Source organism: Alosa pseudoharengus, unplaced genomic scaffold (assembly GCF_046254945.1).
Source record: "Alosa pseudoharengus isolate Yale_2024_CS ecotype anadromous, Long Island Sound unplaced genomic scaffold, YU_APseudo_1.1 YU_APseudo_1.1_scf_20, whole genome shotgun sequence".
Taxonomy (NCBI): domain Eukaryota; kingdom Metazoa; phylum Chordata; class Actinopteri; order Clupeiformes; family Clupeidae; genus Alosa; species Alosa pseudoharengus.
In genome coordinates this window covers 17,504,897-17,517,890 of record NW_027468664.1, presented here as the reverse complement: position 1 = coordinate 17,517,890, position 12,994 = coordinate 17,504,897, and the positions used below count along the sequence as shown (strand labels likewise).

At 41.4% G+C, this 12,994-nt stretch overlaps 2 protein-coding genes across 2 annotated transcripts in view; both read right to left on the bottom strand.

Annotated features, from left to right (window-relative positions):
- Positions 1-1,926, bottom strand: part of camk1da (calcium/calmodulin-dependent protein kinase 1Da) — a 64,899-nt gene extending 62,973 nt beyond the window's left edge. Inside the window, exon 1 of the mRNA XM_076296733.1 lies at positions 1,416-1,926. Coding sequence (XP_076152848.1) covers positions 1,416-1,510 — 95 coding nt within the window. The 5' untranslated portion in view covers positions 1,511-1,926. The remainder of the gene's footprint in view (positions 1-1,415) is intronic.
- Positions 1,927-4,300: 2,374 nt separating this feature from the next.
- cdc123 (cell division cycle 123 homolog (S. cerevisiae)) lies at positions 4,301-12,994 on the bottom strand. Its single transcript, XM_076296734.1, has 13 exons — positions 12,899-12,994; positions 12,430-12,501; positions 12,271-12,331; positions 12,132-12,164; positions 11,823-11,918; positions 11,030-11,136; positions 9,843-9,894; positions 6,588-6,663; positions 6,275-6,397; positions 6,032-6,060; positions 5,589-5,717; positions 5,249-5,386; positions 4,301-4,930 (listed from the first exon to the last, which is right to left on the bottom strand). Exons 1-13 carry the CDS (start codon positions 12,970-12,972, stop codon positions 4,886-4,888), a joined length of 1,035 nt encoding a protein of 344 aa, XP_076152849.1. The 5' UTR covers positions 12,973-12,994; the 3' UTR covers positions 4,301-4,885.

The following is a 12,994-nucleotide window of genomic DNA, read 5'->3' as shown; positions in this document are numbered from 1 at the left end:
CCTCTTGCCTGCTGGGAGACAAAGCGGCCCGACACATCCGAAAGACCACCCCATCCTCCATCTCATCCCCTCGACTGGTAGAGCCACTTTGAGTTGCCATGACTCCTTCTCTTGTGTTGCCATGACTGCAGTGTCCTAGCGCCTAACTCAGATCCTCTTGTCAGGAGATGAGATGGGGAAGATTTCCATGTGTGGGCAGAAGCTTGGAGGTTTGGAGACCCCAAACCCCCAAACACACACACACAAACACACACACACACACACACACATACAGTCATAAACCAAAGTAGCCAAACAATTTCATCCTGGTCCCCATATCAACCATATGTACTGTCATTAGTATTATTATCATGCTGCTACACTGACCCTGGCGGTCCATTCTCTATTCCAAGAGACTTTCTCCCGCGCTCTAATCTGTCTGCATTAATCCCCCCATTCCCTGACTCAACTGGAGCCAGCACCAGCCTCCAGCAAACAGCTACCGGTGGGAGGGAGTAGGCTACGGCTACGGGCGAAGAAAAACGCCACTGCACAACAAACATCGTTTGGCACGACCCAACAGGTCCACATCACAGGGCCTCAGTAAGAGCGGAAGTGGTCGCATGCAGTGATCATAGACTGGCCGACCGTTGCCTTGCGGTTACAAGTTCCTGTGACAGGAGAGTTGTCCATCTAAATTTCTGGGGACAGGAACGGACGAAATGGCGCAGATAACAAGTCGTGCTAATCAGTTCCTAAAGGTCGAGGGACTAAATTAATATCCGGAACTCTGCTATCTGGGAGGGATGACCTTTTCTATCCCGTTTATTGTGATTGCCTACACAATATGTTGAGAAAACGTAGGGTAATCGCATAGACCAACACAGTGTTAAGGTTATCAATGGGTTGTTTTTGTTTTCTTTGGCTTCGATTAAGACCAACGAGACGAATGAGTGCTTCCTTCAGGGATAAACGTCAGATTAATGAATAGGCTATGTTCACAATAAATAATCCAAAACACTGTTTCGTGTAAATAAATACCCACGCCGTTCCATTTAAAGCAAGATTTACTTATGATGAGTTATTTGGGGTCCCGAGGGGGAAAATAATGTAAAAATATAGTTGGGTTATTACTGTAGATTAGCCTAACTTGCATTAGTCCTAGGCTATATGGTCGTCCGAAAGTATTTTTTTTATCCTACACCGATATCTCTCTTCGTCTTTGTTTACTAACAGTGCAGTGTTACATTGTTAGATCTCATAGACTGTCCCGGTCCCTTTACACATGCTTACCCAACATGGTTACAAAGTTTCAACGGCCTGCCCTTGATACACTACGTGCATTCGGTGAATTCTACCATTCACATGCATGCCCAAGGGGAGAGCCGCTTGCATATTTCTAAACCTAGACTAGATGAGCTTGTTAAGTCACTCACGTTCCGAGGATCTCCTTGAATTCAAATATCTTCTTGATGTCATCTACTTGCTTTTTCCACGAGCATTTCCCGGAGTCTCCGTTCTCCCGCGCCATGGTGCAACCGGGAAAAGCCGTAGATGCTTCGAACAGTTTTGGGTCCCCCGGAGAAGAATCTACCTCTTGCCTTTTTTCCCACGCTTAGGATTCCACTCCCCTCTGACGAGCACAACCACGCGCATCAAAGTCACCGCGCGGGCGATGATGTTCTCTTGCAGGCTCTCGACGGTGGAAATGCCACCGCCACCTCGGGTCGCCCCGCACCTCTTTCTCTCTCTCTATCTCACTCTATCAGCAGGCACCAAACGGGACCACGCGACTTCTCTGTATCATTCGATTAAGATCACGACTTAAACAGTTGACGTAAATAGCCTAAATTGTGCAGGGGTAACCCTGTTTAGGCTATGTCACCCTCCACCAGACAAGACGCGCACAGTAGCCTAGTCGCCGTAGTCCCTCAAAATGCAACCTGCTCTCGCTACGCCCCATACAACTGAAGCACATAATCTAAACCCGGATGTTTTATTGAACCATGCTAATGCCTTCGGTTGTTATGGCAATGAGGGAGTGAGTAGGATGCCACACAAAGATAGACCTGTCAACAGTGCACACAAGTGTGCGTGTGAGGCAGAACGTCTAGGATACCTACTACAGATAATTCGCATTGCACCAAAACGAGTCTGGCGGCAAGGGATGCACTTATGCTAACGGACACCCTGTAATGTACCGTTTAAAAACATCAATGTGCTTATGAAATAATAGTGGTGTCTAAACCAATGGCAGTCGATAAAATGTTCATAATGGACTCGATTAAGCACCATCCCCGATAATGTGACAGTGCTGCCAACCCGCTGAATATGCGAGCTCACACGGCTTGGTCAATATTTTTAAGGACATATAGTCGGTGTTATAGGCTACCTGATGAACACAAGCAAGCATTACAGTGTGAGTGTACTTGCAATCTACTTTGAAAACTTGCTAGGCTACTTCAAATATTTAAAGTTCGGTCGTATGATTAAATTATTCTATTAAAACTTCTGGTAGGCATAATCATGATCGTTTAAATTAAAGCGTAAAAGTTTTCCTTTAGTTTTCTTAAAAGGTTTTTCCTCATTATCTTCTGAGGAAACAGCCGAGTCTGAATCCCCTTAGCTACTGATTGCAGCGTGCACCCCATACAAAATTGCATTCTGGGTATGAGTAAGAATTGTGCCCAGTGCCAGCTGCAGCAGTGTGTGGTGGGAAAGGGGGTCTGGATGGTGCCCGCAGCGCCAGCTTGGCACTGTAGTTAGGGGGGATAAAATTACTGCAGGCTTTCTCATTTGACAGACCAGCCAGCTCCTGTGTGTGTGTGTGTGTGTGCAAGTGCTCATGAGTATTCCAGCTGCAAACTACTGCAGTTTTTAGCTAAGGAAAATCTATCCACTCCCTTCCTCTCTCCTTCTCACCCCCCCCCACCCCTCCTCTCTCTCTATGCAGCCATTTCTGAGTCAGCTTTTCGAACTAGTTTGATTTGACAGAGCCCCCGCCCTGCCTCTATCTAAAGAAGGATAATACTCATCTCAGCTTTACTCACAGTGACAACCTTTCTCTCTAGTCTGCACCTCTCTCTCTTTCTCCCGAGAGAGGCAATCCAGGCTGAGGGTACTGTGCACACTGCTGACATCTGCTGTGTACAACACACACACAGACTCACACTCGTCATAATGCATACATAAACACACCTGGTGTGACAGGACACAAGCCACTTGCTTGGCCCTGGCGCCAGGTACAAGAATAAAACCAGTCCATCCCTTCATGTTTATGTTTTGTGTCTAGCAGTGTGACATTGTGTTCACAGGCATCACAGGCCCCTTTGATCTGTGTCAGCAACACACGACAGGCTGGCTCTGGTCCTAGGCAATGCCCTCAAGCATTTGAGCACCCAATGGTTTTAAGTGACCCATGCCAGAACCACAGAGGCAATAATGCATTTACTGAGGGAGAGTAACAATTTTTGCATGAATACCTTGATTTGAAGAGGATCCACTGCCAACCTTCAGGAGTGTGGCAGTGTGTATGTGCAGTATGTGTGTGTGTGTGTGTGTGTGTTGAGGTTATTGCCCGGAAGTGGTCCCTGTTCATCAAAGAAGCACTTCAGGAATCAGTGTGCTTAGGCCTAACTGTGAAAAGTGAAAATATCTTGCTCTAATTCTAGAAACAAACTTAGGGTTACCAGTTAAGGTCAGTTTTTTTTTTTATTGAACTCAAATGGAGAGTAAAATAGTAGCTAACTGCAGTGACGACATACTGCTTAGTGAATACAATGTAATATTTTTGGCGTTAGCACAACATTACCCTTACAGTTACTAAATTGCTAAAAACTACTTGACGAAATACTAGTGAATTGCTCCACCTTGTGGAAAACTGGGGACATTGTCCAAAGTTTAGCAGTTGCAGTGTGTGTGGTGAGCCCGAGTTGTAACTATTCATATAACATACAACATATAGCAATACTAACATATACCGATTGAAAGCATGGAACGATAGGAACACAATCATGAAAATGTATTTGAACTGACCAGATCTGATGCATTTTACAAAGATCTCTGGTTAAAAACTGATGAGATGAATTTGAAAATGTCTAACTGATGAACATCTGTTTATTATTATTATAATTATTATTATAAAGAAAAGTCCATATGATCGTCTCCATCTTTGCACTGTGGTGTTTGCAACTTGTTTCTCATTGTCAAAGGGGGGCCTGTTATGAAATGTGATGCACTGGTTTACAGGGACCAAGATTAAACAAGTCAAATTGTTGCACAGTGAAATCCAGTTTCAAATACAAATATACAGTTTCAAATATAATTTACACAAAAGCGTTTATTTCACAACCATAATGGAAAAGCCTAAAGCCAAGTCTGGATGTTGACACCACTCTTCTAGTCCCACTTCCCAGAAAGATAACCATGGTCCATTTGAGACCAAAGTCAACAAACATGCAAAAAAAAATGCATGCACATTTACATGGTGTGAGGAGGGATCTAATCAGTTCACACAATAGGCTTTAATGCCCTTTTGCATCAGAGCACAACTAAGACACAAACGCTTGTTATTATTTAGGTTGTTCCTCAGAAAAGGAGAGTTATTCCTCAGGAAAAAGAAAATTCCTGTCCTGTTAAGAAAACATTATATCCATAAGACTACAATAACTCTAGATCCAGTAAAGAATCATGATGAGTACTGCTAAGCTTTACAAAGTAACAGCAAACACGAACTCACTTGAAAGTGCAAGGAGTTGGGAAAAGGATTTTCAAAGGTAAGACAGGATGCATGTCTTGATATGTGAATGAGAACTGTAATAAGACAGTGGTTCTGGATCCTCCTAGTCAATAATCTACTGCACTGTATGTATGTGTCTGTCTACAAGAAGGGAAGCATGAACACCTTCTAGGCCTCTCCCTCAGATTCTTCTGCTTCCTGCTGTCTTTTGGTCTGAAACAAGAGAAAATGGATGCAAACCTTCAGGACACAAGCCTTGATGCCACATATGCAGACACAGAGACACACAAAAACACAAACATACACAAACACACAGTATGGTATGTCTCCTGCTACATCATTTATGTCTTTAGATATTCAGAGCAATAAACACTACATTAGCATTAAATGTAACAGTTTAAAGTAAAATCAAATAAATCTTAAAAATAAGACTTAATAGATATATTATATAGAGATTTCAAAAGTTATTTCTTTACTCATACTAAATAGTAACATTATTCGCACGTAAAGGCATGAGCAACTCTTCCATACCAGTTTGAGGAAGTCGATAAGTTTGTAAGCATCCTCTCCTGTGGACAGGTCCACAAAGTCCCGGGGCATTCTGTAACTCAGGCAAGGACTGGGCTGAACAGTGACTTCACTGGTAGTATAACGGAATGCAGGCCTCTCCTAGAGAAAGGGAAAAGTGTGTGTGGCTATATACTGTACACTTCACATTATCATATTTATACAGCTGCACACAGCAACATACATGCATGTGCACACTCACACTTACAAAAAAGCACTTTCGCAAACTATGTATATAGTGTATATATTTTTTTTTCTCCCAAAATTTCCCATGATAATGATTGCAATACACATGCACACACACCTCTTGAGGCATGTCATCTTGTGGCTGAGTAGCTGTCAGACGGCTCCCGGAGCTCAGTTCCTCCCAGGTGAATAGCAAGGAGTCTGTGACCGGCCCGTATGGATTTATATCAATCAGCCAGACCCGGCCCTGTTAGGAACCGTAGAGCAACACTGAGTACATGCTGTGCATTTTTTAAGGGTCGCTCACACCAAGAACAGTAACTGTAACGATAACAGCGAAAAAGCATCGCTCTAACTAATATGAATGACAACGTCCACCCATAAACGATAACGACACAAAGAATGATATTGTTAAGGTTATTTTCAGTTATCGTTGTAGCTATTGTCCTTGGTGTGAATAGCCCTTTACAATATGCTGGAGTTACTTGACTAAATTACTTGCACAGAGATGGTGCAAACCATAATACCTCCATGGTGGAAACCAATAGCAAGAGCACTTACACAGCTATCCCGGTAGACGTCCAAAACAACTGCAAAAAAATAAAAATACATCAAATTGTTATTACAAGGCATCTAATTAAACTACAATGTCAACAGAAGCACTTAAACACATAATGGCTTTCCTTCTCACTCTCTATCTCTCTCTCTCGCACACGCACATGCACACACACACGCACACACACACACACACACGCACACACCAAACACACACACACAAACACAAACACACACACACACACTTACAGTCATCATCCAGAAACTTGTACTGGATATGGTCCCTGAAGAAGTCCTGGATAGACTGACAGACGCTGTCTTCCTGTTTCGATACGTGATGGTAGTACTGTGTGTAATCCCTCTGAGAAATCCCTGTGAGGAAGGCAGATGTTAACGAGGAGGAGTTTGCATCAGCATGCATATTTAAATCTAGACCAGATCTACTGACAATTAGCTCATGGCAAGTCACCATTAGGCAAATTGAATGTGTATGTGAATGTGTGACCACATGACAGTGTGTGTGTGTGTGTGTGTGTGTGTGCGCGTATTTAAGATGCAGTACCAATCAACTTGTTCTCCTTAACGAAGCACCGGAACTCTCCCCCTGGGATCAATTCACTCCATTTCCTCAAGACCAGCTGAGAGAGAAGAGGAAAGGAGGTATAAATATATAATATGTAATATACTACATACAGCGGGGAAAATAAGTATTGAACACGTCAATATTTTTTTCAGTAAGTATACTTCTAGTGAGGCTATTCCAGGGATGGGCAAACTACGGCCCGCGGGCCGGATCCGGCCCGCCAAGCACTTTCATCCGGCCCGCCGAGCATTTCATTTAGGCTAGTTATCAGGCTGCTCGCTATTTTTTTCCTGCGATAGACGTTGGTTAGCTTTACTGCAAACTGCTTTTCACTCTCCTTAGATAACGTTTACAATGTCAATGTCAAAACATCATGTTAAATAGAGATAACATCATGTTAAACTAATTTAACTCTTAGTTATCTCCTTTGCAGCAGATCTAACGTGAACATATGCAATCCATTTAATTGGGAAAGCGTCTGCACTCACGAGAGGGAGAGAGAGCCGCAGGTTCCAGCTGGCTTGTGATTGTTGATAATTGATATCTCCTCCTTATAAGAAAGTTTTAAAAGGAAATCATGAAGGCAACAGTAGTTCCCACTACTGACCATTTAAAAACTGTGAGAGGGCCCAGCCGTAGGTACAGCACTAGCCATAGTGGAGCAGGCAGAAGATCGATCATTGAGAAATAAACGTGAATTAAAGCGACTGTCTTAAAGCGATAGTGTACAATTTATACATTTGTTTAACAGCATAAAATTAGCAGTATTTTTAAAACAAATTAGCACTATTTTAAAACAAATACTTTTCATACTAAATTATAGGCTATAAAAAATGTATTTTTTTAGGCGTGTGTCGTCGGGGGGAGGGGGGGGGTTGTGTGGCCCACCGGCCAATTTTCAAAACCCAATGTGGCCCTTGAGCCAAAAAGTTTGCCCACCCCTGGGCTATTCGCATGAAATCTTCACCGGACATTAGTATTAACTTAGGTAATCCACACATATATAAAAATCCAAACATTAATGTCTAAAAGTAGAGTTATGAGTAAAAAAGTGGAATGGCACAGGGAAAAAGTATTGAACACGCTAAGAAAAAGCAGTACACAAAGGCAAGAAATGGCAAGGAACAAACTGGAATCTATAAGTAGTTAGAGAAATTATCCCTCCTATCTGTGCAAATTGATATAAGCTGGGTTAATACATACTGGTGGGCTATAAAAAGGTTTTTTCTTACCAAGGTGTCAAACAAGAAGCATTTCATAATGGGTAAAAGCAAAGAGCTCTCCCAAGACCTTTGCAACCTTATTGTTGCAAAACATATCAATGGAACTGGTTACAGATGCACATCAAAACTTCCGAAGCATCCAGCAAGCAGTATTGGAGCCATTATCTGCATGTGGAAGGAACATCACTGCATCATCACTGGCCATGCACAGGATCTCCTTGCAAGATTTCTGACCAGGAAGTCAGAAGGATAGTCAGAAGAGTAGCCCAAGAGCCAAAGACCACTCGGAGAAAGCTCCAAAAAGACTTGGTGCAGTTGTTACAGAGAAAATCATAGGTAATGCACTCCACCGCCATGGCCTCTATGCACACTCATCCCACATGACTCTATTGCTGAAGAAAAACATGTCAAAGCTCGTTGAAAGTTTGCTACACAACATTTGGACAATCCTATGAAATACTGAGAGAATGTATTCTGGTCAGGCGAGAGCAAAATTGAACTTTTTGGATGTCATACTACACACCATATTTGGAGGAGAAATGGCACTGTGCATCACTCTAAAAATACCCTACCAACAGTGAGGTTTGGAGGTGGTGGCATCATGGTATGGGCTGTTTTTCATCTCACGGTACTAGCAGACTTCATACAGTTGAAGGAATGATGAATTGAGTCATTTTGTTCCGGGAGAATCTTGACCATCCACCAAGATGATGAGGATGAGACATGGCTAGACCTTCCAGCAGGACAATGATCCAAACCATTCAGCAAAGGAAACTCTCAATTGGTTTCAGAGAAAGGAAATCAAGGCCCTGACTTCAATCCAATTGAACAGTTTTGGAAGTAAACTAAAGATCAGGATTCACAACAGGGACCCCTGGAATCTTCAATATTAAAGGACTATCTGTTGAAAAGAATGGGCCAAAATCACACCAGAATACTGTAACTGGTTAGTTTCGTCATACAGGAAATGCCTTGAAGCTGTCATTACGAATAAAGGCTTTTCCACAAAGTATTTAAGACATTTCAGCAGGCGTGTTCAATACTTTTTTCCTGTGTCATTCCACTTTATTACACATAACTCTACCTATGGACTTTAATGTTTGGATTTTTTTATATGGGTGGATTATCTGAGTTAATACTAGTGTCTGGTGAAAATTTCATGCAAGTAGCCTCATTGGAAGTATACTTACTGAAAAAAATGTTGACGTGTTCAATACTTATTTTCCCCGCTGTATATTATATGTATTTAATGGAAACATGGGTGAGATAAGTGCATGTATGTAGAGAGACGTCTTTGTTACTTAAAGGAGAAATCCGGCGATTTTTCACATAGACTTCCGGTTCTCGAGGTCTCTGAGTAATGTCAGTACGGAAAAAAAACAAAACAACTGGTTTTACCTAGCTTGAGTTGCTGCAGCCAACAGCTAAAGCAGCCAGGCAGTTACAGCGCTACACTGTGGGTAGTACCAAAGTCCTTTTAGGCAAGTCCCTCCACTCGGCGGCCATATTACAACGCTTTTTGGGCTCTCATCGGGCATCCTATTCGTCAAAAATGCGCGTGCGCAAGGCTTCACGACACCAACCTTGCTCCAGCGGCGAGTTCACAAGACATGATTGGCACGATGTCTTCACATCACACCACATGATTGGCTCAATGTATTCACATGTCGATTTGCCGAAGAAGGGGTGGGATATGTGTAGACAACGGCCATATTGGCGTTACAAACTAACCCCATGCACTTCTATGGAGGATTTTTTGAGTGCTGTCTCCTCATTAGAAAGTCTCTGGTAGTACTAGTACTAGTGCAACGCTGTAGCTGCCTGGCTGCTTTAGCTGTTGGAACGATCTAGTTTTTTTTTTTTTTTAACAAACAGCACTCGGTGACCTCGTGAAAATTTGCTGGAGTTCTCCTTTAAATGTCTGGATAATATGTGAATACAGCAAGCATATAGTGTGTCTGTGTAATTATTATACATAATAACATCACTGTACAGAAGGCATGTACTTCACCTCATAGCTGATGGTTGGATCTGGGGAATCTTGATCACTACAGTGGATGAATCTGCGGGGGGCAAAATTAAGTAAATTACAGCAATGTGTTGACACCCACCTACACTGTAACACACACACACACACCTACACTGTAACACACACACACACACACACTCCACAGAGCATAACCTGATTAAAGTGTCATGGGTCTAAAGCTAGTTCAGTCTTCAGGGAGCCTTGAAATTTCCCTGGGGATTTCAATCTCTCCTACATTAATGCGCCAATGTGAGTTTCTGTCCCAAGAGCTCTTGTTTCTGCTGTGCCAGCAAACAAATAGCTGGCTTGATGACAGATCCGTGATGGAGAGAAAGAGTTGGGGGTTGAAATAAAAATGATGACCTACACCATTCTTGGGGTTGTATTCTGGAATGCAACCAGTTTCCATACATGATTATGGATGTTGGTTGCATTCCAAAATATAACATTTCAACTGATATCCTTCCTCCTTGTGGACTCAAGGACAAGCACAGTATTCTGACCAATGACAATACACAGAGAACCCATCACATGCACATTTCCATTAAACATATAATATCTGTGACATAGAAAGCATACAGTAACAGAAGTCACTGACTGGTATTTTGTCTGGTGATTTTCACAATCTGGTATTAATTTTCATGAAGGATCCTGCTCTAGGGTAAAAACAACTTCAAAGGCTGACAGAAGTAACAAAAATAGATCGAGTGTGGTGTGTGTTTATGTGTGTGTCTTTGTGTGTGTTAAAATATGAATCTTAATCAAGCTATTTGAACTAATGCACTTACCAAATCACAAAGGGGACAATTGATTGTGCAGCTAGTGACTATGAGCCAACAGTCAATATTGTCACATATATGGAGGTACTGTGCTCTGCATGCTAATTAATCAGATGTGGCCCATCTAAAAGCTGTATTAGGAAGGATTTTTTGTTTTCATTCCTGGATTAGTAGACAGAGCAGCTCATATCTCGATGTTAACTCAATTGGTAATTGGTAATCAACATGTTTACATGACATTATATAGTGATTTTGAACCGAAGCCTGAATTATATCAGAAATCAAATTACAATTGCAATATCTGTCAGAAAAATTGCAATTAGATATTTTCCCCAAATCCTTTAGCCCCAGTGTGTCCCATCTTTTAAATGCATTTAGTAAATGCCTTACGGTTGTGTGAGGTCGTGCGTGACAAAATCGGAGCTCTTGAACAGAAGGAATATGTCACTGAGGCTCTGGCATTGCAGGGAACTGTTCAGAGCGATCCAGTTAGCATCCTGTAGAGAACAGAGATGAAGAGGATGTTGTCAGTGGTCACCCTGTGCTTGGTTGTTAACCACTGTAATCACTCTGATGAAGGTCTGACTGACCGAGAAGTAAGCAGTATTACACTTTTCTTTCTTTATGTTACTTTGAACCACTGTAGATACTCACTGTAGTTAAAGTAACACAATGCGGGCATTCCCTTTTTTGTCAATTTTTAACAAAGTGGGTACCATTTACCGCTAATGGGTAACCAATTTGATTAAAACTGATGAGTAATGCTCCTTCACACCACAACCACATTACATAGAGCAATACCAGACGCACATCAACAATGTCAGAGACTCCTGTTATTCTAAGATAAAAATAACTATATTGTGTTGCTTTTACCACTGTAGTTGCTGTACATCCAGAATGGATATGCTTTTTAAATCTATATTCTGTAGCTCAACTGAAAGATCCTGGGTTCAAATCAAATTCAATCAAACATGTACCCTACTGTCAAATGCTAGTTGCTTTGCATAAAAAATGCAACGTGAATTAATGTAAATATATTTTCCTTTTCTGATCCTCAGTTTCACACAGTTATGGCTATATCGTAGTATGAATATATTTTGTATACTTTGGTATGAATTCCTTATTGTAATGCCTATATTTGTATATGTGCCGACACGCATGTGTAGCCTTTATCTGAACTTACACGTGGTGCACTCCAGTTGAGTTTAGGGAACACGCACCCACCAAGTGAATTTATTGCTTCAAGCACTTTAGCATTGAAATCTGGGAACTCTGGGGCCTGTGGGATGAAATTAAAACAAAAATCACTAAATGTTGACTTCAAAATAGTGATTAACCAGTACAGTCAATACCCATACCCAATAGGAATGTGTTTCATTCAGAAATAAGATTAACTAAACACCTAAAATGCATCCTACACCTTTTTAACAGCAACATGTCTATAGAGGCACAAGATAAATAAAAACAATGAATAAATAAGAAAGAGCCTTACTTTAACAGTCTCTGTTGTTTCGTCGTCTGACCACTGCAAAAAGACAAACAAAAAAGTTTAGAAGATGGAACCACTGTATGACATTTTTTGGTACATTTTTGAGCATCACAAGACCATGATAATCAAGCCAACATAATACCTGAACATCATCTCCTTCAGAGTCACTAGTGTTGTTATGAGTTTGCGGAGTGTTGCTGGCACTAGAAATAGGGAGGGATGACATTGGTTAGGACAGATGTTCTTACCTTAAACTGTAGAAAACTACAGTTCATTAACTCTGATAGCGCTGTCTGCTTACCTTTCTGGTACTACAAGTGTTCCATCATCTAGCAAATAATCAATTACATTCTGAGGCAGAGGAAGAATCAAACTGCAAGCAAAATAACAAATCCATTGATACGGATGATTAATACTGTGAAAACCATGGCCTTTCAACTACCACTGTACCAACAGCACAGCATTCAAAATAGTATGTTTTCCCTGATAGTAGGGTAAGGTCGCGTGTGCAGTAACGGTGTAACATTTAACTGAAGTTGAAATTGGCTAAATATTACAAGGTTGCAGTAGTAAATGGATACAATGAGACTATCAAGGCCAATGTTATGATAACAAACGAGTGAACTCAACTGACCAACGTTAGCTTGCTGCGTGTTATCCACAGAACCGCATGATCAGTAATATATTTTTTGCCATTAAATTACCATCAAACAGACGAGATTCAATAAAATGTCAGAAAAGGAATAAGAGGACGGTACACACGACCTTACCTCTTTATTGTAAATTTCTTAAATATCGGATACCAGACCGAAAACTGACAGTTGACAACTTGCTCCTTCTTCATAATGTACAACAAACACGCAAGG

Excerpts from the sequence above, each read along its gene's own strand:
- cdc123 (XM_076296734.1), bottom strand. The coding sequence starts at position 12,972 with ATGAAGAAGGAGCAAGTTGTCAACTGTCAGTTTTCGGTCTGGTATCCG. Across the intron at positions 12,502-12,898 it reads AAGAAATTTACAATAAAGAG|TTTGATTCTTCCTCTGCCTC; the intron begins GTAAGGTCGTGT and ends TTTTGCTTGCAG. Across the intron at positions 5,718-6,031 it reads ACGTCTACCGGGATAGCTGT|GGCCGGGTCTGGCTGATTGA; the intron begins GTAAGTGCTCTT and ends GGTTCCTAACAG.